At 42.7% G+C, this 26,271-nt stretch overlaps 2 protein-coding genes and 1 long non-coding RNA gene across 12 annotated transcripts in view; 2 read left to right on the top strand and 1 right to left on the bottom strand.

Annotated features, from left to right (window-relative positions):
• RAP1GDS1 (Rap1 GTPase-GDP dissociation stimulator 1) overlaps nt 1-5,984 on the top strand; it is a 95,124-nt gene extending 89,140 nt beyond the window's left edge. For 7 of the 8 annotated variants that reach the window (XM_068681770.1, XM_068681771.1, XM_068681773.1 and 4 more), the window contains 2 exons: nt 441-569; nt 3,971-4,642. In XM_068681770.1, coding sequence (XP_068537871.1) covers nt 441-569; nt 3,971-4,098 — 257 coding nt within the window. In that variant the 3' untranslated portion in view covers nt 4,099-4,642. Of the gene's footprint in view, nt 1-440; nt 570-3,970; nt 4,643-5,058 lie in introns of those variants that run through there. The other variant, XM_068681772.1, reaches the window with a different exon arrangement.
• LOC137856415 (uncharacterized) lies at nt 913-3,671 on the top strand. Its single transcript, XR_011096435.1, has 2 exons — nt 913-1,039; nt 1,151-3,671. It is a non-coding gene; the product is annotated as an uncharacterized lncRNA (long non-coding RNA).
• A 2,566-nt stretch (nt 5,985-8,550) lies between the features above and the next one.
• Nucleotides 8,551-26,271, bottom strand: part of TSPAN5 (tetraspanin 5) — a 74,746-nt gene continuing 57,025 nt past the window's right edge. For all 3 annotated transcript variants that reach the window (XM_068681778.1, XM_068681779.1, XM_068681780.1), the window contains exons 3-8: nt 21,114-21,260; nt 19,620-19,790; nt 17,651-17,776; nt 14,553-14,600; nt 14,310-14,426; nt 8,551-13,742 (exon numbers count right to left, since the gene is read on the bottom strand). In XM_068681778.1, the coding sequence (XP_068537879.1) occupies nt 13,677-13,742; nt 14,310-14,426; nt 14,553-14,600; nt 17,651-17,776; nt 19,620-19,790; nt 21,114-21,260 (675 nt within the window). In that variant the 3' untranslated portion in view covers nt 8,551-13,676. The remainder of the gene's footprint in view (nt 13,743-14,309; nt 14,427-14,552; nt 14,601-17,650; nt 17,777-19,619; nt 19,791-21,113; nt 21,261-26,271) is intronic.

The following is a 26,271-nucleotide window of genomic DNA, read 5'->3' on the forward strand; positions in this document are numbered from 1 at the left end:
AAGCTTTTCATGGTCTTAATGGATCTCTCTCTACCATGGAGTCAAGAATTACACTGCCTGTATTTAAGTTAAACAAAGTTTTCAAAAGCAATTCAGGCAGTGTAAGTCTTGAAAGCTTAAATATTGCAGGTGTTGGCTTAAACAGCTAGAAAGCCAGGCAGATTTTCCATCAGCTCACTGCACATTTAAGATTGGATTTTATTATTAAACTGTGTAATTGTCCTTTCAAGCAGTTAGGCTATTTTGCATTTTTATAGCAAGAGCTGTGATTCCTATCAGCACACCATCTGATACGTGCTTCAGTTTTATGCCAGTGAGCTAGGTACCACAGCACCAATTCCACTACAGTGGGAGATCCATGTTTCAGTAAGTGGCTAAAACACTGAAGTATCAAACCAAGCGGCACTTCCAGGTTTACAGGTTTTCACTTTGTATTTCAGTCACTGCTGAAAAGGACCTTGAAAACGCTCAGCTCGTTCAGATTCTACACAGACTGCTCTCAGATGACAGGAGTGCTCCAGAAATAAAATACAACTCCATGGTGCTGATCTGTGCCCTTATAGGATCTGGTGAGTATTCAGGACAGGGCACTTTTCTAAGAGATTTTTATCATAAAATTTTTGTGGCCTGAACTTGGACCACGTGCAAATGCACTCAGTCTTTGTTTCCGTTCACAAGGAATATACGCAGAATAGTTTGATTTACTGTGACACTTTAGTGTCAAGAAAAAGGCTTTTAACTCAGTTTGGGATATTAACTGCCAAAATTGGATTCAGGCTTCTGCAGTTTGCAGATAACTCCTGAAGTTTGAACTATCTACAAGTTTTACAAGAGAAAAACAAAAACCACCTTTAACTGTACAGTGTCAGGCTCTCTGTGCAAACATGCAGATAACAAGAACTTAATTCTTACCTTTAGCTGTAAGCTCCCTGTAATAGATGGGTGATGGCTGTTTTTTGGGTTTTGGTTTTCTTTCTTCAAGTAAAATTAGGTGGAAGAGAAGTTTCCAAGGCACCTCCTTTAAATTCCTACAATAACAGTAGAAAGTTAAAAAAGAGAAAAAAAAAAGAAAGGAATACTTACAGGGACACAAGTGAGCACTTCGTACAGCACACAGGCTGGCATCCTGCTCACTGACCTTGCTAGGAAGAGTCCTTCCCTTGGCAGCCTTCCCGTGCTCTGAGCACAACTGTTTGTGGTTATTTTGAAAGATGAGCAGGCTGTGCTCTAACACGTGCCAGGGCTGGACACTTAACTCTCTTCTTTCTGAGGTAACCCTCTGGCAATGGTCAGATTGCTTTGAGGATAGTGAAGAAGCAGGCTATGGCTTGCAATTGCAACTTCACACCTCTGCATGGACAAAGAGGGAGGGGAGAAATGGAGCAAAGTATCATGAAGAAGCTTGATTCCCAGCTGAGGATTCAAGAAGTGGACAAGTTTCTTTCACTCAGTCCTTCAAAAAGTATTTACTCTATGGAAGAAGACCAAATTTCATGTGAGAAAAAAATCAGAAATTTACAAACACCTAAGGGACAAGGAACTGCATTAAGTGCAGAAAGGTAGGAAGTCAGTACATGTTCAGTACCCATCTCTGCACATGGCTTGATGAGTGTGAAACAGCTGAAGATTTGCCAGAGATGAGTTCACAGCAATTCAGCTGAATTGATTAAAAAGTTATAGCTACATGCATGCTGTCTGTAACCAAAGCTGCTTTTCCTATATAGAGTTCACCACGCCAGCTGCAGGGCTGGTGAACCCATGTGTTCATGGTTGCCTGTGCATCCATGCTAGTGACTGCTGTATTACTGACATCTTAAATGAATTAATACATGGTTTTTAGAGCAATATATACATCTCACTGTACAAAAAAGGGTGCTCAAAGCTTGCTAACAAGCCTCAGCTCCCACTAAGCATTTGCTTTAATGCTAAGACACAGCGTTTAGGTTTTACTCACGGCCCTCTTACCTTAAGCCATTTTGTGCTTGGAGTCGTCCATCCATTTTAGAGCAGAAGCCCTTCTGCAGAGGTTCCCTCAGCCTCATTGCAGTGTTCTTGTGATGCTCCCATTGCTTCCAAGTAAAAACATCATCCTCAGAAATTCTGCTCGACACTTGCATTTTCACTTCCCTGAGTCTTGTCACCTGCAAGATGAACAGCATTATTTAAGGTCACATAACCATCTCTATTCCACTAGAGTAAGGAGTGGTCTTCCCTTATTTTTTTTTCAGTGACTTATCCAGCTGGCAGAACTCAGCCAGCACACTACAAGTTTTACATAGACAAGAGGCATCTTAGCAGTCTCCCAGAGAGCTGACAACTTCACAGCTGTGTATTGCAGTGATGTGGCATTTGGCTGACCCAGTAGCCAGCCTCCCTTCTTGATGAACAGACCTATGTAACAGTACATAAAAACAATAACTGAGCAACCCTGGTATTAGCTTTTAACACCCCCCACCACCTGATTTTTAACCAGGGGAGGCAGGCAGTGCAATCACAAAGTTTGCTCTCCATGCATGAGAAAACACAAAATACATTTCTTCCAGCCCTGCTGCCTCTAACATTTCTGCCACCATCTCTGCACAATGAGTATTTATGTTTACAAGTTCCCATGTTCTACTGTAAACAGAGCCATAGTTCCACAACAGCTAGAAAGTGGTTGTCTTGGTTTTAATTATTGGGAAGTTTAATTCTCCAGGGCCTGCTGTTACCATCCTTCATTACAGGGTATCTGGCATCATATTTAACTTGATACTACCAACAGCTGTGCTTTAGCAGTAAATACACATGTATAAAAGGGATTTTTTTGCCATCTGGAAGCTGATGTTGCAACTGAAAGAATGGCTGGAAAGAGGGAATAATAAAGACAACAAAAAATGGAAACATGTAACCTAAGGAATAAGCAAAAGCAGAGCATTCCTAGATAGCAGTCACGTCTGTGCGAGGGTCCCAGCAATCTGGATTCTGAGCACAACCGATCAGCCACAGTAAGTCACAGCAAGCTCCTGAGAGGTAGTTCAGTAACATCTGCTTAAAGACGATGCTATCTTAGAAGCAGAAAGAGGAAGGAAAGCACTTACACGGTATAAGCACCCCGAGAGCTTTGCTGACACTACCCTCTATAACCCAGTTCCCAGGCGCATGGCCATGTGAGAGCTCCTAGATCCCACACAGCAGGGGATAAACTGAAAGAAAACTGAAAACTTGTGAACAAGAAAGTTGGCAGGGAAAACAAATGGACAAAGCGTGCTTTTCTGTCCAGAGGAAAAGCAGTAAATATGCATAGCTGATCTGAAACAGATGGTTGGGATTCCTCCCGGGAAGCTCAGGGATGAGGCCCCAGCAGCACCTGGGAAACAAAAAATACCTGTAGGTGTTTGCTGCCGAGTGAGAGTTCACCAGAATGGACTAAGCAGGGCATGAACCACCACCAGCTGCTTTGGCTATTAACCATGGGATGCCTGAACACAGGGCTCCAGGTAAACGCTCCGCATTGTATTTTTTTGTGAATTGCACTGTCTGGGTTGTTTCCGACCTCCTCACACTCCCCCACAAGCAACCAGAGCTGATTTACTACAGGTGAGCTATGCAGCGAACCCTCCGGGCAAGCTCATTCACTCCATCAGACCAGTTTAAGTAATAAAGCAGAAAAATACTCCATTAGAAAACAAACACTTCCTAAGCATCTCTTTTGGAGGACTTACCAGGTGGATCTTTGTGACTGCCAGGCAGCAGCTTCAGCCTTCACCTCTACCTGAAGTCCGTGGCACCTGGGCATGCCCTAGGCCCAGGGAGTTCTCTCCATCCTCAAAAGCAAATCAGAACAGTAAATGCAAAGCCTGTGAGTACACACACCTGTGTGCATATGCGTGTACACCAGGGACTCCCTAAGTGCCTCACACCCACCCAGCTTTGCTGTTCTCTCGCCCGTCTCATACCAAGCCCCATTTCTTTTACTCTTTCTTTTTTCCAGAACCTCTCCAAAAGGAAGTGCAGAGCATGGCATTTCTAGAAGTCGTATCAAAACTCCGCAGCCATGAGAACAAAACTGTTGCCCAGCAGGCCTCGCTAACAGAGCAGAGACTTGCTGTAGAAAGCTGAGGAAGGTCTCTTGTTTTCAGTGCATCCCATCACAGATTCCACCTTTGTCCTTCGTCCTGCTGCCGCTCCTGCTATGTTTTCCACTGTATCACTCGTGCATGCGTGTAATGTTCCCACACAAATTGATGAACTGCTGTAGGTACCCGTCCAAAAAAAAGGTTTCTAAAAATTCATAGGTGGTGTTAACATGAACCTGTCTCCACCCGTAACTGTTCTACTCGTATTCTTGTTGCTTGGGCCACATAGTAGAATGTGCATGTTGTAGTCCTATGATGATGTAAAAGTGGTACTACATGACGACTCTCTCCTCACAGCCCCTAACCGCGTAACAATGTACTACTAAATTAGGGACAATACAAGATGCAGCAAGTCCAGGCTAGTGTGCTGACTGTAGGATTAAGAAGTAAATCTAGCTCCATTTTTGGTGCTCTGGAGACGCAGGTTTGGATGCAATGTACTGCTGCTCATTCACTGGTCTTGCCTATTAATGTCAAACTCGTGGTACCTAGAGGTAACAAATAAAAATTTCAGTGCTCTCACTTTATCCTGTGGTTTGTCCTTTTCCGTATTCACCCAGAGAAGCTGTGGCCACACCAGCAGGCGCTGGTGAGGAGCCCTTCTCGTTCCTGGCTCTGGCCCCTGCTCAATCACTGCCTTTCAGCTCCAAGAATACAAAGGAAACAATTCCAGCCACTTCCACTGCATACACTGCTGTGCACAGAGGCACTGTGTGGTTTAACACCTGGGGGTTTTCACAGGAGCACACTATGCAGTCCTTATCCCATAAAGCCACGTGGGTACAAGTACTGCTAGGTTTGCTTCGGGCTGGGTGTTTTTCTGTTGCAGTGTTTTGTTTTTGCAGATGGATTTTTAAAGGCCTATCTTGCAGCAGCTTCTCAAGAGAACCCCATTAATAAGTGAGAAACGCAGCGTGCAAGCCTTCCTTTTCTCCTCTCCTAGGTAAAGGAGTTGGGGAATTGCCGGTTTAAGCACCTTACCTCACAGCTGCTCCTCTGTAGGATTTGTGACGACAGCAGCAAGCGGACCATCAGACAGATGTTTGGCAAAACAGGGAGCGGTGGGGATAGCAGTTTCCAGCAAGCCTCCACATGCTATTTGTGACTGTATGATACCATTGCCGTCTTGATGATGCCTTGAGTGATTGCACAAAGATCGTATGATCTGTAACACTGTGAAGAGAATTCAGTTCTCCCAGTGCTAAACTGGCAGCCTCAGGAGTCTCAGGCTTGTTAATCAGCCCAAGGGAAACCTAGAGGCCAAGCTATCCATGTGATCCCATGCCACATGGTTGCAAAACACTGCTTTCGACCTTTCCAAATTCACTTCCCAGCTCCATGAAACCACCGGCTATCCCATACTGCGATGGGAAGATGCCATTCATGACAGGAAAGGAATTACGTACAGAAGCTAAGTATGAAAAGAAGCTGGACACTTCCTTCATATAGTCAATATAAGATCTGAGACCGTCCAAAAACCCCAAACCTAGCAGATGCTACAGGAGTATTCACACAACAGATCAAATTCCACATCCATTTAAACTAGTGCCTGGAACTAACTGGCAACACAGTAAAGTTGGAAAAATAGTAATAATAAAATAGCCTGGTAGCAACTGTACACAGCCTCTTATTTAAAAAAAAATAAAATGCAAAACACCACCAACATAGAACTTAAGAGCTGTAGACACAGGCCAGGATCCCATGACACGAGGCTCTCAATATCACAGACCCTCTGCACTGGTGATTGTAGCCCACACACTTACAACCACTGTTCACAACACACCCACGTGAGACCCAAGTTTCTGTATTTATTACAGAAATAATTTTCCTTGATTTCAATGAATTCCAAAATACCAGTTATCAGTGGCTTACCTGGTTCTAGAAAGAGACTCTTCATGCCTTTTGACACCCGTATAAACTGCAAATACTCACACGAGCAGGCCATAACAAAGCTGTGATGAGTCCCATTCAGCTGCTTGCCTAACTGGAGCTCAGGTTAAGCATCAAACCTATTTCTATCACTGAATTTTTATTAGGGATACCTAATATGACCACTATGACAGCAAGTGTAAAGGCCAACAGGCCTTTAAATTTCAGATGGTTTCCCTGGGCAGAATATCAAGGCATTTAAACTTCTAGATGGAACTTGTGCTAAGTCTATATACCGAAGGAAAGTCTGCACAAAGGTGGTTTTATGTCATGGCAGAAGGTGAATGAAGAGACTGTCTGTCCACACAAATGCATGCTCTAGCCTGCTGGTCATTTCGATGTAGCTGGTAAATCATTTACCCTCTTAGCCTCTTTTAGTCAGACAAACAGGATCTGAGGACATTATCACCGTGTGCATTTCACTACTCACTTGACTGAAGTCAACTGAATGGAAACTGCTGATGACAGTTCGGCTGTTTACTAGATAGATTACAACTAAGCAGTTTGAAATCTGCTGCTCAGATTATTTTTATGGCAACAATGCCAGACTTTTCACTTGCCTATTGCTGCAGCAAGCCAAGCTCAAACAGCCCACAGCTGCCACGCTGTGTAGGGCCAGCAGTGCCCGGCTGGCGCGCTCCACTCCTCTGCACCTGCAGGGCTCCCACGAGACCCAGCAGCACGGAAAACCAAGAGCACACGCAAGAGTTTACATTTCACAACGTAGAAATAGAGGGAAAAGTCTCTCTTTGTATGAGGCACAAACTCCAACAAAACAGGTTTTGGATCCAAAGGACCGATGGTCAAATGAGACCACGAGACCCAGTAAGGGTCACTTGTTGCAAAGGTCCCAGAAATGGTAACTAGTCACGTCAGGAAACAACATACAAGATCACACAGAATACAGGCAGCTACTCCTCATCTCCCCTTCACCGCAGTTTTTTATATACAAACACCACACCTATTGCACATTAACAAAATTTAGGCAATGTCCTGGACTTTGCTTCTTTTTGGTTGTCTTCTCCAAGCACCCCTCACCCTGGTCTCCACATTTGCATTCTTACTTTGCCAGAAGTCATTTCCATAAGTGAAGATTTATGGACATGCCTGAGATACACAAAAGGTATTTGACTTCAGTTTGGGTATAAAGATGTGCTTTCAAATCATTCACAGTGGTGCTTTGCAGACAAAGCAGTAGGTACAGATGGGGATGAACAGTTAATACGGGGCAGATGTCAGGCTGAGGGGCAAAATTAGCTGCAAATCTGAAATTTGTTTCCACGGGGAAAACAAGGCAGGCTCATAAGAGACAAGACAGTATCATTCAAATCTGTTGCTTTTTCTATTCCTCCTCAAGATTTGCATACTCACCAGACTGGCAATACTTCGACAGCGGTTAAAAACACAGCAAGGCCAGGCCTCTGCCCACAACAGCACGAGGAAGGAGCATTTGCAGGGGGGCAGCACGTAGCTTGTCACAGCCAGAAGCTATCGAAGCTATCAAAGGAGCGATGACTGCGATCGCTCGGCCCAATTCCCCCTGACCGCCTGCTCACACCAGATCAATGAAAGACAAACAGCTGGCTGGCCCATTTGCTCAGAAATTTCTGTTTCTCAGTGAAACCTCCTGATCAAGCCAGGTGCTGCAAGTGCTGCTCAAAGGCAAACTTTGCACCGTGGGAAGAAAAGTGATAACCACGGTGGGTGAAATCAAACCAGGGCACCGACCTCCCAAGAGTATTTGAAAACTCCTTGCAAGAGGTTCAGCCAATTGTTTTTCAAAGCGTCCAATGCCAACTATGCTTACTATTTACTGCAAAATAATGCAGATTGATGAAATACTGTATTTTAGAGATACTAAACTGGATTAGCTTGCCCTACGGTTTTGGAAATACTAAAAACCAGCTTCCTCCTCCTCTGTCTAAACAAGCACAAGACATCATTACACATTTTTACCTGTGAAAAACAAAAAGTCAGCTCTCACTATTTCTGTTTAAGGACATGTTACGCTCTAAAAGTTAAATTCCCACCTCCCCTTATAAAAGTTTAATTAAATTGTGACAAATAGTCATATCCCCCTTTGTGCTGCTCCCTGCAAAGAACACACCGGGGTCACTAAAACGATTACGGCGAGAGCTCCAACAGCTGTACTAACCAGCAGCCACAGCAGCTTGAGGAACACCGGCGACCTGTCAGAAACAAACAGAGCACATTTGTTAGCCAGACTTCAACAACAGCTGACAGCAGACGTGGGATTTTCTCACATGTGGACGTGCTGTTGACGTATTAGCTTATTACTCATTTAAAGGCAGCCGCTGGCAGCATGAAAACGTGCTTTGTGGCTACCTTAGAACACAGCTCCCACATTGCATATGCGAGACTTGGGGATTTATTTCCCGTTAGTTTTTGGGAGGGAAGAGGGTGGCTTCTTCCAGAGGAGTTTTACCTGAGCATATCTTTGTATCTTCAATGTTGAGTGCCACATCAAGAGTACACATTCACAGCATCATATTTCACGGAATTTTATTTATAAAATTGTAATTATCTAACAAATTGCATATAAAATGATTTACTTCAAGTAAATACAGAATACTGCACAACTATTAAAACTATCGTATTGTCCATCATAAGTGTATTAAAACATTCCTAAAAAATGCATCTATTAAAAAACAAAAACCCAAGAACACAAGTAGCATGATCAAGACCACTTTCAATAGCTTAAAATGAATTACCAGGAAGTTGCAACAACCTCCCAAGTATACTCCAGTTACATCCATTGAGATCAGCATGTGATACAATACCACAGTCTAATGCTAAAGATGACAAGTAATACATATGCACCTGATCTATGCTTTTCTCCTAGACTGAAGATAACCAGTCTGAAATCAGATAACTAAAGCTCGAGTCAAACTCTACTGGGCATGCAGTTCTGTTATAGCAATACTTTCAATCGGTAAGTGTAGTTGGCTTTTACAATCAATTTTACAACCGATAAAAAAGGAACACAAGAGAATACATTCGTATAAAAAGGAATGATACACAAAGGGTAAATATCAACACCTTATGCCCTGGGGTGAACCAAGCAGAGAGACACAGCTGGAACCGATCTGGAACATCCTTATCAGAGATGGGTCCGAGTCCCAAAGCCCAAACCCCAGTCTCCCCAGAGCTCAAGGTAACAGCAGGTCTGTCCCTGCTAGGTGCACAGTGTGAACATGAACATACGTACAGATGGAGCTTTTTGTTACCAGATTTGCATTGCCAAACACAACAGACAGCTAGCCGTGCTGCATGGCTGGGCACCTGCCTGCTGCACGCTAGGAGTCACAACCCTTATTTTTATCCTGCGTGTTAAGGGAGAACGATTATTGGTTCTGCAAGTGGCAAAAATCAGTAGGTAGTGGATCAAACAAGGTAGATTCGTTCTGTTTGCATTAGACAGTTCTATGACCAATTACAGATATCCCAAAAGGTTTCAGAGGGGGAGAAAAAGATAAAATAGGAGAGAGGAACTGGAACCTTCACCAGTGTCTGACACACGCCGAGATCCCACCTGTGGCCACCACCACACGCCCAGACGGCACTTGTGCAGCAGGAGAGGGAGTTATGAACTTCTCTTGCAACCAAGATTGTTAAAATCAGGATGGATTTTACCAAGGGCATCTCTACAAAACGCAGATTAACGTCCAGGACAGAAGCAGTTCGTATAGCACCGTGCTTTAGTCCTTTTAGTGATGCTGACCTCCCAGAACTGGCAAGGGGGTGCTGGCTCTGCCCCTCCAGTTCCCAGTCTGATGCTGTTCTCCCAGTTCCAAGCAGCAGAGGAAAATAAGAAAAGACAAAAAAAAAGCCAAGGGAGGTTTGCTAGGGGTTGTACCTTCCCCAGGGCCTGCTGCAAGGCGGCTCGGAGGCACTAGGTGGCACTCCGGGGCCAGGTGAACGAGGCCTGGTGGCCCCTGGCTCCCACCGCCCAGGTTTGGTGGGTGGGCGCCGTGCTGGCCGGGATGAAAAAAGCAGTCATGTGCAAGAATCATTTCACCTGCATGCTACTATTTACATTTCCAAGACTATTTACACACCAGGACTACGATGAACACCTCTCTCTCTCAGGAGAGAGAAGGCTTCCAGGACAGAGCACGCTTGAGCAACGCCTCCACAGCCTCAAACTCTAAGGGGCACTACCAAAAGTATGGGTTTTGAAGCAAAAAGATCTCAACTGCTACAGAAATAGACACACGCACACACAGACAAATCAAACATTTGTCCATTAAGCTATATATATAAAAAAAAGAAGCAGCAAACAAAGGCTTGTGAGTACGGAGAGCATTTAGAAAGCAGCAGAGGAGGAACAAGGACCGGGATGCCCTCTGACAGGAAAATGGCTTTAAAACTGGGGCTGAAGGGATCAGACCTCCCGCCAGCGACACTGCCATCACGGACAGACTGCCCAGCAAAGGGGTTTCGTGCTCCACAAAGGGCCACAAGCCTGGCAACAAATTTCTGAACAACCACCGCACGGTAAGGATGGTGACGCTGACCTCCACCACATCAGGCAAGCTAGAAATTGCCAGAAAGCCATACTGCCTACCGTACCTTATTGCTCTGGAAAATAATCCCGTGTAGCCAGCGGTTGTGCTCTAGTTGTGCTCACCTGAACATTTTGCAAGGTTTTCTGGAAGAAAGCTTGATCGGTTTTGGTAGGCTCTGACAATTACAGATGGATTTCCAAGGCCTCCCGCAAGCTTTCCAAACTGGACGCCTAAGCTGTAAGTAGATCGGGCATTGTCAGGGCATCTTACCCGATCCGTAGACAAAAATGTGGCGTTTAAATGTGCAACATAGGCAGCTAATCCTGAACATTCAGTATGCATCCATCAAGCAACTGCAAAAATGAGAAAAAATAAGACCATCTCTCAGGAGTTATGGGGGGGAGGGTGTCAGCATCTGCAGCAATAAAGACAAGGTCTAGAAAAATACCTTATTTAGTGGTTTTTATTAAGAACAGTCACTCTGGGACTCAGCAGAAATGCTGCACATCTGCGTGTACACATGCAAGCAGTGAGAACAAGACTTGCTCACCTCAGATCGTTTTTACCTTCCTATCAGCCTGACACTGCCAAGGGCACGCCGAGCAGACCGGACCTTGGAGGAGAGCGTGACAAGTCAGAAGGCCAATACAGTACAACTGCAGAAATTCAAGTAGAGGAATGGAAGTTGTCTTCAGAAGCTCACAGCAGCAACAGCAGTACTCAAGATCAGTGGCAACAAGGAATGTTTCTGTAATGCAGATTTTTTTTTTTCTTTTCTCCACAGCGAAGTGCTGGGTCACAACCAAGGCTCTTGGGTGGAGGAGTTACTTCCTGAACCACGTTTCCCTGATTTCTCCCCGCACCATTTCATTACAGTGCAGCAACCTAAGTGCTGATGACCTGTCTGTCCTGCTGCTATCAGGCAAAATGGTGTGTCCCTTTGGGGGAAATGAACACCAGTAACTCCTCAAGATGAGGAGCGCTAAGAAAAACGTAACACTGCGGTGAGGTGGAACCAACTTTATTAAGGACAGTGAATTATAATTGCTTTCAAAGGCTTTTAAAAATGCTCTGAGTCACGGCTGGCCTTTAACAGCAGATACCATAGGATACGGAGGCTGCCTGATTCAGAGCCAGTCAGTGGGAGTTAACCAGAAGAGGATGAGGTAATACTCAAAGACAGGAGGGCAACAGGACTATCTGTGGCATCTGTGGAACAGTGTGCCCACCTTTGGATGGGGATAAAACACAGCCAACTAAAGCACAGAAAGGCAAAATGTGCAAGGGTACATATACTCACACGTTTAAGAGTCATGGGGCCAGAAAGGACCTCAACAGGTCATCAGACCAGACTCCTATCCATCCCCCACAACAGGGAAGCTTTGAAAACAACGCATTCATCTCTTCTACTTCACGTACTCGTTAGGAAACTCATCTCAAAGATGCTAAGCTCTTACAGTGAGGTCCTACACACCACCCTTGGTCGCTGTTTTAACAAAGCAGGAGCCAAAAGCTCATCGCTTTTAGGACCAGTTCTGCATATACTGAGAAGGGTCATATAACAAGCTAAATTTATACAAAGTGCAATGAAACTACCCAAGCCATGGTTAGGTTCGGAAATTAACTACTATTTGTGAAGAACAATGAATCAAACTGGATGGAGTCTGATCTAATTCTTCTGCTATTTGTGCTTTATTCCAAATTCTACTCTTTTTTCGACTCAAAAGAGTCTGTGTCTTGGCTGATCCTAATATACACTTCGATTTTAAAACTTTTATTCCATTGCTTCAAGAAAGCTTTTTGTTGCATTTAGAGCAACAAATGGAGACATCTCTATAGCAAGGACTTGTTTTCTCAAGGTATAGATTTACTTCTGGCAAAAGGTTTTCTGTCCAACTTCCAAGGGAATGGGATATGATCTTTCCATAATCACATGCATTTACCAATAAATAAGTTTGGGTTAGACTGTATTAAAACATATGCACAGATTTAAAGCACTGGAGTGTCACAGGTACTTACTCCACAGCTCATGCAAGAAAAAAGAATTGAAGGAAAAAAAAGAAAAAGAGAGAAAGACCAAAGCCTCAGATAGGAACAGACCAAGGAATTATCTTAAAAGAAGTTTTGCACAAGTATTTCAAAGCACTAATATTAGTGAGATCCCTAAATACATTAGGTTACACTAAATTCCAGAGAAACAAAAAATTTAGCCATATCAGATACATATGCTTTGATTTAAGTTAATATATAATTCATTCTTTGAATAATATTATTCACTTGGACCCAACATCCACACTGCTTTCATACATTTATACAGTTATATCCCATTCTTGCCTTAAGAAACTGATGTCCTAAAGTATGGCAGCAACCAAAGGATCTACAACCTTTGTTCGTCAAATATAAAACTCCTTTCCTTTCATACAAGGCTGTAGAAAGGAAAAAAGATGTTGATAAAATTAGACAGTTCTCCCTGTGAGCTTGCCGATTCCAACATCAAAGTACAACAGGGAAATGGTTGTAAGCTTGTGTAAAAAAAAAAAAAAAATTCCTTAGTTTTAAAAACATTTTCATATACTGTACAATAGATGCATAGAAAGTTGCTTCCTGCTTGATGGGTTTAGGCCTGTAGCTATGTTTAGCTGTGAAAACAAGAAGATTGCTCCTTTACAGAGTGGTGAGGAGAGAGACCATCTTGGGAATATTTGGCAGCTATCGTAGAGCTCATGACATGAAGAATAAACAGCATATCCACAGACTACAATGATGCAACTCTGTCCCACTGAATACACCAATTTTTAAAAAGTGTCCACTTGTTACTCAGGATCAAGAATACAGTAGAGATTCACGGCTCAACAGCTTTCAAACTGGTGGTTTAAAACAAAAAAATTGTCAGTGAGCAGCAGATTTTAAAGAGCCCACTCTTCTCTCCCCCACCCCAAAGAAACACGAGTTCACTGCAACATCAGGAACTTAGGCTTGAGACTATGTGGGAGAGAAGGCTTCCCTGTCACCCATGTCCATACAGCTTGGTGTCGGAGCGACACACTGGAGGTTTCAGAGGGTTTCGGTTGTCCAGTGTCTTGTTGTGGTTACTTCAGCAGTTTTACCAGCTGGCTCTGACAGCCTCAATGTCACTAACCAAATTCTGGGCTAAGCATATCCCAAATATCTGGAAGAGACAACAGTTCATTCATTTGGAGCACTGGATAACTCTTTTCACATAGGCAAACTCCTTAGGTTATACAGAACTTTGATATGAAAAGAAGCAATCAAGTTAGACATCAACAGCGTTGGCAGAGGAAAGCATCGAAAAACTCCTGTAAACCTAGTATGGTATTTATAGTGTCACTGGGTTCCAGGAAATTGAGTAGTTCTAGATTTGCTTTGTAAAAGCAACTGTAAAGGCTTTCCACCACTCGTTTAAGCACCATCAGAACCTGTAGGTCTGTAGAGGTTTAAAAATCTCTGCCCAATCTTTAAAACAGTGTTAATTTTGACCCATGAACAGTTGAAAAGAAAAACAAATCCATCTCTACTGATAAAAATGGAACACCCTTTAACACAAAAAAGCCTCATGCATTTAACGCACCTCACTAAAAATCTACAGACTTTATATTTTTAAGTGAAACTCATGCTGTATTTCCATTTCTCATATACAGTCCCATCCCCAGCCCCTGTATGATTTATCTCACTGCTGTTCTTCCATGCAATTCATTGCAGCAAAGGTGATATTTACCTGCAGTAATGCTATCCCTATGAATATGCCAGCAACTATGGTAAGATTGTCCTGCAACCATTTCTCAAACTGAGGGACGCAGCCTTTAGTGTAGATAACAATCTGCTGATCAACTTCCTGCCAAGGAGAAGGAAGAAAACAGAGGTCATTATATTCAATTAGCCCATCAATAGAATAAGCTTCTCTTGCAAGAAGGATTCAGATCTTTAGGATAACACGTTTAAAAAAAAAAAAAATGCTTACTGGTTTTTGCCTTGCGTCGTAGCCACACTGAGTATTAATAACATCTTCCTAGGAGAGAGAGACAGAGGAGAGGCCAATGAGTGAAATGTCTCCAAAACCTCCCGTCCCACTTCTCCAGAGCTGGTTCTGTATGTAGTAAGACAATCACCCTAACTTCAGTCACCATACTACTTTTGAAAACCACCTTCCCTCTTCCATTTAGTGCTGTTCATTATTCACAACAAACAAAAGCACATAATCAAAAATTATTTTCATCCCTCAGAGCTTCACACTTGGAAAACCAGCCCTCCACCTGGATAGAGTCCACATTCCAAATGCAAGCATTCAGAAGTCAAAGTAAAGGGATTAGGAAGCACCTATTTTAAGCAAAACAACTTGCCACTGAAAAGGTTTTGTCTGTACTGAAAATACACCGAGACTACTGTTAATTTTTTTTAGGGTTCAGTCTGTCTGGCATGAAGAGGTGAGAAGGGACAGCTCGGTTTGCAGAAGCTGCAAGCTCTTACAGGGAATGCCTGCAGAAATACACACAGTACTTAGCTCCTTTCCAGAAACTATTGAGGAAAAAGACAATATGGGGTAATGTTTTCCTACTGCTCATTCTTTCTTATGGGAGCTTGATACCATTGGGGAAGGAGATTATTCCTACTGCCTCTGCTTTAGCACTCCCCAAGCGCAGAAAATAAAACAGGCTAGGACAGACTTTTTCTAGTGATCAAGTGCTACTTAGCAGAAGCTGAAGTTTACTCTGTATATACAGTTATTTTGAGGCAATAAAATGAAGCAACTACTTTCAATGTCAGCTCCAATGGCAGCAAAATATTAAGTTACCGAATCATATCATCATAATGAGCAGAAGGACCTACTCAAGGAAGTCAGAAAATCAGCCAGTCTTAGCTTTTTCCATATGGCTGCTATTTAAAATCTATGTCTCTCCTGGCTGTGTTTCTCACTTCCCCCAATTTGATTAAATAGTGATGTTCAGTACACCTAGATATCTTCTCCTATCAGCAGCTAAGCTCCTCTGCGTCTTTTCCCACTTTGCAGAAGTACATCAACAGGTTGCCCAAGCTGGATTCCCTCAGTGGATCTCTAAGATTTGAGTAATTTTTATCTTTTAATGAGGTGACTGCTTCTATTCCGGGGCTTAGAAAAGCACAGAGCCACGTGCTTCAAGCATGTAAAAGCAGGTAAGATTACAACAGAGGGATTCTAAGCTTTCTTTTTTTTTGTGCTGAATGCCTACTTGTTTTATTGCCAATGTCTTTTATCTTTAACCTCAGGATCGGTTACCTGAAAGAAAGCATGAAGGAAGAAATGGAAATAAGCCAACTTTTCTAGGACTTGCCTACAGGAAAATTCAGAACCTTTCAACTCATTAAACTACAAAGCAAACTAAAGGAGTCTAAATTGGTTTAGCTTAAACTTTTTGCTTCCTTTTTTGAGCCGAACTAAATGCTAAAACAAAGTTCTGCTCAAGAAAGCATCCACATAATTTTTTGTGTCAGTCCAACACTGCACTGTAATTTCTAAAAGGGACGAATCTGCTTTCCCGTGGAGTGAACCTGCATATATCACTGCATTTGAACCTGTCACAGATTAGTTTCATTTATATCCATTACATGCAGGAGTTTAATATGGACGGGGTCTTTATTTTGAAGGCAACTAAGTATGCTGCTTCCATACAATGAATAAGAATGAGGCTTATCTTTAATTTTCTGGTTACTGCATCACCACCTAAGAAAAAACATAGTGAAAAGGAGAGGGAACTTTAGCATGGACTGTGTATTTATAGGATTACTTTGTAGTGCTGTCACTGGCTTGGTTTTATAACAACTATATTTTTAAAACTGGGTTGTGATGACCTCTCAATGTGGGTAGGCAGACAGGCAAACACGGGGGGGAAATCCTAAGCATAATGTAAGGCTTGAGCCTAACATACTTTCCATTTCATTTTAAGACTTTCTTAAAAGACATGACAATATTTGTGAGGAAGATTCAAACTAGTGTGAAGACACGTTCCCTGCAGAGGAAGCAGAATGCAGCTTGTGCAAACGGAGAGGAGGAGGAGGAGGGCAGCAGTAGTGACTGGATGCCAGAGCTGCAATTGCGTTGCATTCGCAAGGCAGGAAGCACCTGAGCTGCCTGCTGGCAACTTGCCTGATCCTAGTCAGTGCTCCGGATCAGACATTCAAGGAACGAGAAGTCACTCCAGGTAGAGAAAAAGCCAGAGCTGAGCTACCAGATAATACAAGCACTCACAGGCTGCTTTTTTTAAACTCTATGAAAGTCAAATGTATGCAGTGTTAGCCACGTAACAGTCTCAGTGCACACACCCATCCCTGTTCCAAGCTTTTCACTGTCAGTGAACTGCTTCCCTGAGCTCCCGATCATGTCTGTACTAGTAACATATGGCTCCAGCATTTTCTGCTTGATGATCCAGAACTATTTAAAAAGGATGTGAAAATTTACCAGAAAAGCCGCTCCCTCAAACAACTTCTGACCTTTCAAGTCTGATCTCGGGTGACTGTAGGACAAGCAGTAATTTTAAAGGGAGAAAAAGAGTAAAAATATTTCTGTGATCATCTCAAGATCATAATGAAAACATATTCCAGTTCTTCAGAGCACAGGCTGTCATTTATCATTGCACCTAAAGCAAACCAGGCCAACCTGACTGCAGCCTCTGGACACTCCATTAAATAATGAGTAATACCTGCTTCAGAGTGCCTTAGAGTTTCTGTTCTTTAAGGCAGCAAATGAAATATCCTGATGATACTCAGTTGAAAGCTCATATCCTTCAACTCGTTATGGGCTTCTGCTTTTTTTATGTGCTAAAATTGATATGTATGTTCAGCCAAGCTCGTGGTTCTCTCATTCTAATGAAAAGCAGCAAACATGAAAAGCATACAATGAAGGCTCAAGTTAGATCAGGATTTTTGCTGACTGCAGAAAATTAACAGTTAGTCTGAGCTTCACGTACGGGACAAAAAAAAAAAAAGTAGTGGGAAAGTTAAGATCATGCATGACTTCTAGAAAACTCTTGTACAGTGCTTTAAAATTGGAACAGCAGCCCCATTCTACCCTCTTGACTGACTTACAGCAGGATCCTTAGTGCAGCAAGAGAATGGCACACCACAGCGCTCGCGACTTGCATTGGAATCTGTGCAATTGAAGTAAATATTAAGGTTCCAGTCATCAGCTCCAAAAGCCCCACAGCACTGCCACTAGAAGAAAAGAAAGGAAAGCTTCTTGACTTTCAGTATAAACAAGTTTCAGCATTAATAATTATCGTTGTCAGTTTTCCTCTGGTTTTCTATAAAGAATCGGAGATTCCTTCTTGTTTCATCAGAGCTGTCTTTTTTTAAAGACCATTTCCAACCTTTAAGTTGTTCCAAAATTACCATGGGGTTAAAGTTGCGTTCATACCCTGCAGTGCTGCTCTTTGGGGAGAAAAGCATGGAACAAGCTGATAAGCCTAAAAGCTCCCAGTTGCAGAGTCCTACAAGCTCAGGCCCAGGGATAGCACAGCCACGAGTGTGACGTTCTGCCCAGTCTGACGGGCCCTGGGTTCTCAGCAAAACCAGTCAGCACCAAGTGCTCCATTTGCCAGTTTGGAGGAACCTTTGTCAGGCCATCCACGAGACAGCACGAATTCAGTGTTTGCTGCACATCACAGATTATGCAAGTAACACCTTGTTGTGGTTTAACCCAGCAGGAAGCTAAACACCATGCAGCCGTTCGCTTACTGAAGGTAAGCAGAATCCTTCAAAAAGTGTAAATACCCCAAATGGCAGACTTAAGTCTTTTGTGAAACATAATGAACGTACAAAGAAGGGACCGGAGATCAGTGGAGCACTGACAGTTTACAGCACTCAGGAATCGAGCGCATTTAACCCATCTATGCCAGGTAAATAATAATAAAAATAATTAATAAATCAAGCTAACTGCACTTTCAAGCGTTGGAACGGAAATTGTCTCTCTGTGGATGTAACACAGGTCCCTCTAATACCAGAAGCATCTTGTCTTCATCTTATCTCTACTAGCTGAAAAAGTGGCTAGCTCTCCAGACTCACGCAGTTCCCGACTTAAGTGTCAGGACTGCTAATCCCGTTAGGAGAGCAGGTTTTATCTAGTGCCAGCCTGCTGCAAAATTGGATTGCAGCCTTTTGGTTGCACACGCATGTAGCAGTGCTTTCAGATTGCGTTCACCTCTGACCTCCTCCAAACCAGAAAATATTCAAACCAGCGCAAGGATCCACATCCTGTTACTCAGTCCCTTTCCCCCCAGGGGATATAGAAATAAATGAAACATCGAATAAATTTATTTGCAGAATAGATAAAAAATCAGAGATACGACGATTTCAACCAACACTTAACAATGTAGCTACACGGGGCCAAATTCAGAGTGAAGTTCATAAGCACATTCCAGAAGTACTGGAGTGAGAACGTATTGGCAAAACCACCTGCACAAACATGTGCATCTCTGGCCTCACTCTTCCTTCCCCCCCAGGTGCAGGTGGGGCATCATTTAGAGATTTCTTGCCAGAACTTTGAGTTTCCCACTTCATTAGGCTACCTGCATTAAGTCTTGGTAAAGAGAAAGAACCTTGTAGGTTCACTCAGGTCAGCCAAGCACCTCTGCCACTCCACAGTGTGATGTGTGGCACCTCTCATGTTGCTAAAACACCACTGCCATCATCCCAGAGCTGAATGCATGTCACCTCCACGACACCTAAAATAGCTTTTTAGATACATACAGAATATGCTCCAACAACCTGAACGCAAGACTCTGATGGTAGCTACTCCATCTGACACACTGACTCTGAAAAGCTTCATGAGTCAGCCCAACTCTCCAACTTAATAGTTTTCAACCAAAACCAACAAACAAGCCACTTCTCACAGGTGCTGTGGGTATGTACAGGTTCTGTAAAGATAACAAGGATTATATATGCTAGAATATTTCTGTTGTTTCTTGAAAAGACCAAACAGATGGGAAGGAAAAAAAAAAGAGAGAGAGAACGTATTTATTTAAAGCAAGCAAGAAAAAATAAACATAGTCCAACTTACATATTCCTGCGTAAAGTCTATGAGGTTTTGCAAATCAATGTCATCTCGGTATGCTCTGATGTTGTTGTTTATAAAGAAATAAAGCTGGTCCTTGATCCAGTCTTTGAAAACAAACGCTAGAACACCAGCAGTGAGCTCCAAGAAGAAAATAATTCCAAGAAACACAGAAAACTATGAAGAAAAAGAAAGAGGTTTGAATTATTTTGCCTTCTGGCCAAAAATTTATTTTTCAAGGCTCCCAATTATATCTGGTGGTAGGGCTTTGTTTCAGTGCAAGCTCAAGCTATTCCGGCACACAATACACTTTAAATTTAAAATACACCATTTTTAATTAGAGCTGTAGTACAAGACTCTTAATTCTATTCTAGCAAATAATAAAAATGCCAATGAATTCAAACTTTGGCACCCAGAGCAGGACATTTCACTGGAATTTCCAAAGAGGCCCAAGGGAGTTCACTGTAAATTTCAACAGAGATGGCCACCTGCCAGGGCTCTCTGAAAACTCATCTTAAATTTCTGTGTAGGCACTCCCATTTTCAAAGGCAAAGAACAAACAATAAAGCCAATGAAATGCTTTCTGAGTGACTTTTTCCTTAGACTTCCTCACTGGTAAAGCTTTGCCTAAGCGGGTAAAGCAAAAAAAAAAAAAAAAAAAAAAAAATTGGTAACAGCAGAAATTAATTAATGATTAAGTCAGAGAGGAATGTCTATGGAATGACTCACATCCACATTAAAACCAAATGAGGCTGTGATGATTAATGCAAATGCAATGGATGCCAAAGGCATTACTAATGATCTGCCACTTTCTCTAAGCATCTCCACTGAGCCCACAGTGTTTTAAACAGACAGGGGTCCTCATCTACTGGAAGTCCATCTCTTTTGCAACTGCCTCTTTAAGTTTCTTTTTAATATGCTCTCTGTGTTTGTTCAGATGCATTTTTAATTTCTCCATCAGCTGCCGTATAGGAAGCTATTTCTGGTACAGCAGATGGGTTCATTTTAGGCAAGCTGAGAGAAGCAAGGCAGAAGAAAAAAAAAATGTTACAATAGCTTTTCTTTCCTTTTTTTTTTTTTTTTTTTAAAAGCAAGAGCAAACTAGAACTATCCCAAGCTGCTTTAAAAATGCCTCAAGAATCGTAACTGTCAACCGCCTCCTCCTGCAATACAATGAGTTTGTGGGAGCCAAATCAGGCACTTGAAGGCAGCTGTTTCACTGGAACCCTTTTTGTGTATATCAGCAGTTAATGGCTATGAAAACACGGACTCAGGGTTCACCATGCAGATTCCTAGCCGAAATTTCTCTTGTAGCAGCAGGAAGGCAAAATGTTAGGCTATGTCCACACGAAAAGCTGTAGTTCAGAGAGCAGTACTCTCATCAGGAGCACATCCCGCCCCCCAAAAGGCATTTTAAGGCCTTTACACAGCTAAGCAGGAATACAGAAGGTGACTTACGCCATGTAACCAGTGAGTGCCACAGTTGCAAAGGCTACTTACAAACTTGAGAAGGAAGGTGTTTTCTCGCAAAGCTCCAATGCATCCTGCGAATCCCAAAATGAACATAACTCCTCCTACCACGAGGAAGAGCCAAACTGGATCAAAGCCTCCCAGGTCGGTGATGGAGGAGATGTTGGACAGCACTCCCTGGGAAAGAAACAATGCCAAGGTATAACAGATGTCTTCAAACTTTCTGTTGTACAAATTCGGCTTGCATTTCTCCTTTTTAAAAAGGTAGAGGCGTACAGCAAATAAATGTCCTTCAGTACAACAAGAAAACACAATAAGATCTTTGCATCCAATAAAGAGATGAAAAGGGTGAGTAAGTAGAGTATTTCTGAATCAACACCTGGAATGGAAAACAAAACGTGCTTCTAGAGTCTTCTGCAAAAAGCCCACAGGGCATTTTGCTGCATCTGTAGCCAGAAGAATTAGTCTGCCAGAAAGTAAGAATAGACATTCGAATAAAATTTACCTCAATTTTATTACCCATGGGGAGGTATCATATACGTTGTTTATGTAAGCACACAGTTATAAATGTTCTGATAGAAAAATCAGTCAACAGCAAGCACATCTTGAATTTAGCATTTAGGCTCACTACATGCAAGTGACAGAAATTAGAAGTAAGCTCCTAGGTTAACTGCAGCATTTTGCAGCAACAGATTTTGACAAGCTCGATTAAAACTTCAGTCATCTACACATCAAAAAGTCACGATATAAGTATGGCTACTGACTAATCAGTTAGCTGGAAGAAAAACTGAAATTAGTGTTAAGTCTCTTAGAAGGACAGAAGGCAGTTCAAGGACTTGTCTTAGGAGGCGGTTTGCACTAGCTTAGGTCATACCTATCATATGGTAGATTACATATGCTGTATTTTAGATATGACAGTCAGCACGGTCTGCTTGTAATGCCATTGCCTCCTCAGAAATGGAGCTTGGGTTGCGACGCCAGTAGTCCCAAGGAACTATTTTATTTTTCTGAACACATTTTAACCAGAGTTTGGCTGATGTTGAACAGATGGGTCACGTCAAGGAGCAAACACAAAGTTTTCCTTATTCCAGTGAGCTTGCACAGGAACAGTTACAATTTCCCAAAGCTTTTTGGCAGCAAAAAAGCTGAAGTATCACTATTTCTTCATTCAACTCCCTGGTGCCGTAGGTCGATGCAAAGCACGCTGCTGTAGTGGACGTTTCTCCATGTATTCTCTCAGAGAAGCCTGAGCCCACGCTGAGTGCTTTGGACTACTTTTCTCTCTGTTAACTCCTGAATGAGCTGTGGTTTGAAAAGCAACAACACAAACCTTCTCCTCTGCAGCTCTGTATCTGCAGATTTATTCTCAAGTACTTCATCCTTTTTCTTGTTCCTGTCCGTACTCCCTTTGCTTCTTTGAAAGGCTCCCACAACAGCTATAGTTCTGAAGGATGTTATCATAGCATCGTTTCCAAAAGTCATTAGTAACATTGTTAACAGCTAACAACTGTGGCTTTGGATCTGTGATATTTTTTTTATACTCAATTTGGACCACCCATAGCATGTAAATAGTGATATACCCGCTATCTCTAATACAGCACTCCACAGTCTGCAACCACGTCCGTAATTGCCCACGCAAAACTGACAGTGAGTAAATAGCAAATGAAGGCTGTCTCTTTTTTATTTTATTTCTGAAGATCATGATAGACTGGAAAAAAATAGGCACCTGCATTTCTCCCATGCACACAGCAAGGACCCGTGGAAAAGGCTGGCACGCTAGAAGAAAAAATAGAGCACAGCCTAACCCCACGTTACAAACAACAAACCACAACATCAGCGACGTCCTCTCCCTCCTCCTACAGGTAGCTGTTGCCTGACAGAGGGACACAAAAAGGATCACATTCACACTCCAACCTTATATGTAGTATTAGTCTTGTTTTCATTCATTACATAGACCAAAATAGACAAAAGGCATAACTAACACAATGCTGCTCAGAGGCAGTGTGCAAACAGACCCGTTGGCATGGCCCCTTTTCTAAGCAGCTAGTGATGAGGTGGTACAAGCCAGGCTGAACTCAACTTTTATCAGTCATTAACACTAAATCAACTCGTGCAGAAGTCTTCCACTACCGTTGCTTCATTACATATGCCACAGAAAAGAAATCAAAGGCATAACTTCCTGGTGAAGAATAACAAACATTAAGCAGTATAATCTAACGCACAAACCTCCAAAAAAGGCACAGCCTTGGACATATGCAAGTCAGGAGACACAAGCTCTGCCCCAGGGAAAAGGTCTGCTGTAATGACTTCTAACCAAGTTTCAAAGTCCTCTCTCTGTTTTCTCTTTTTGCATAAGATGAGAAGAAATTATGCCTTAAGCAAAAACTACTACTCATTTCTTTCAACGTTAGCTCATTTTGTGAATTAATGCACTATAATGTAGCAGAATGTGAAAACAGCCACTGGAGAAAGGATGTTGCCTTTGTATTGCAATTATTGTACTCCAAAAAATCCAGAAGGACGAGCAGTCATTTAAGCCTCCCTTCGTCACTTTGTCTTTCTTAAAAACCAGCAAATTAGTATGTCCAATCAAGTTCTTTCTATATGAAAGTAGAATTCAAATGCAAGATGAAATCCAAGTGAAATTCAGCTCACACTTGGAGACACTGCTCTTAGAGAATCTAGTCCTGATATAAGGAAGCATTAGTAAGAAGAAATAGACCAAATTTGTATTGTCACGCTCAATGATGACAAAATTTAGCAAACCAGTTGTATTTATATTCCCTTTCTGATCGTGCCCTTTCCCACCTTACTTGATCTTCTACCACTGCCAGGCTCTTGCCACCCTGGCGTGCCACAAGCAGGCAGCCCCCTGGCAAAAGTCACTCATCACGTCTGTGGTCTCCTCCCGGCTCTGACTCCTCAGGATGCTCTCATCCGACAAGCACCGAAGGAGAACAATATGAGCTTTATCTGCTGTTGTTTGCTGTCCTTGGAGAGCACCTTTATGTGCATCTTTTGCTAGTCTGCATATGGCAATCATCAGCCTAGCCTGGATAAACCCCAAGTAATACATCCTGACAGCACAAAGCGTACACCGCGTAATTCTCGTTTGTACTGTGTGCTCTCTGCATACGAATTCTAAGTTATCAGTATTCTGGAGAGACACCTCAGGATATACAGTCTTCAGAGAGGCTTTGGCAATAAAACAATAGCTAGCAGCAGGAATGACAAACACAGATAATGCTCTGTGGTTACAGCTAGACATGCACAGAGGTAGTCTGATAGAAGATTGCTGCTTACTGCTGAAATACGGTTCAGTCATCTTCCAGATTTGCTTTTTTTTTCTGGACACTTACACGTAAGCTCTCCAAGGAGAAACAGCAGTGCAATACTTTAAAGAAAAGCGTATTTTGCTCCGAGCAGCAGGGCAACGACTGAGGAACATTATTTCATTTTATACTGCTAAACTGAACTGGATGTACGCTCCTACAGGCGCATGCTCTTCCTACCCACTGCAGGTTCCTGTAATGCCTGTTACCACAGTATTCAGGCTTTTGTTGTTGTTGTTGTGGCTGACTTCTGCGCAAAGTTTGGCAGAGATGTACAGTGATCTGGTAGTGGTCAATTCTGTCTTTATCCCATCTTTAGCCTACCGGTCATTCTTGTAACCAGCTCATCTCTTGCAGGGATGCAATTCCTGAACAGACTGCCTGTAAATCCTTTAACGTTGGGCTTTCTACAAATACAAAGGGTTTTTCTCAGCAACACTACTGCAGTAGTCCAATCTTTACTGCTAAATAGTTGTACTTACTCCTGATATAAATGAAGGAAATCTTTTTTCTTAAACCTATGTTCATAATTCAGAGGTATGGTCATTTTTCTGGGCACTTTCTTGGTAGTTTAGACACAAGCATGATCTTTATATGGTTACTTTCCTTCTCACAATGGCATCAATCCAGGGCTCTGCTGTAGCCCCACAAGGGGAACCAGCAGGACATGTCCCCTGGCTGATCTCCAGCTCATCTGCTTGCTCTGTTCCCCCAGCCTCAATTGCCTGCTGTACACTCGAGCACCTGGGTTTTTATTTAACTTTTTCATCCACCACAAGTCAAAAATTTGTTTGGGGTTGTGAAGGGACAAAATCATCATCCATAACTGAGCTAAAATCGGTGATGGTGAAGTTACAGATAAAGTTCTTTTACCTGTGAAGTGGATTTGATTGCAGTCACTAGGATAGCACGAGACAGGAGCGCAACAGAAAAGACCAATCTCATACTCCTGCCACACACCAACTCAGCAGAAAAGCCAAGTGAAACAGCAGGACCTGCTCCTTTCCCAGCAAAGGAGCGGCAGGAGCAGCAGTGGTGGTGCCTTCTGCCACACCAACAAACACCAGCTGGCCGAGCCAGGCCTCTTGGAAGATCTTGCAAAACTGCAGTCACCTTCCTAAGGTGACTTCTTCCCATGTCCACAGATCTACATTAGCATTCTAGGTGAGCTCCTTTAAAGGGTCTCCCCACGAGCTATGCTTCAGTTCACATCAGGTAACAGTCTCAGAGCACACAAACTAGGTTACTTACAAAGGAAGACGTGCCCCTGGAATATATAATCCACGTTCTCCGCCAACAGCAGGCATTCAGCCCATGGGATTGCACTAGAGATGGACTGAAGAAAACAGCAGCACACGGCTTCGAGCAGAAGCACTACAGACAGCAGCAGCTCTGGAAAGCTGACCCAGTAATGAAAATTCGAGATATCTGGAGTCAGAGACAACTTAGGAGAATAATTGTTGTAGGGAACAAAGAGGTGATAACACTGTGAAAGTACACTTCGGCCCACCAGGGTGAATGTGAAAGAACAGGACTCAACAGTCCCCATGAAAAACAACAACACAGCAGGCTATTAAAAAGGAGAAGCCAACACAAGGAGGATGGGAGAAAGCAGAGGAAACAACAACAACAAAATAAGACAGGAAAAAAAAAAGCCACTAAACATTTCTGCTGCAGAATTCTACTTCTGGGGTAAAAAATAAAATGGTCAGAAGAAAGATTCAGCAATAGGAGACCTTCAGAAACATTTCTTCTCTGCAGGCCGAGGATTAACCTTCCCACAAGCTTGTCTACAGGACTTAGAAACACTGGCAAACAGGAACATACGAGAGTGATGGGAAATAAAAGTATTTCCA

Source organism: Anas acuta, chromosome 4 (genome assembly GCF_963932015.1).
Source record: "Anas acuta chromosome 4, bAnaAcu1.1, whole genome shotgun sequence".
NCBI lineage: Eukaryota > Metazoa > Chordata > Aves > Anseriformes > Anatidae > Anas > Anas acuta.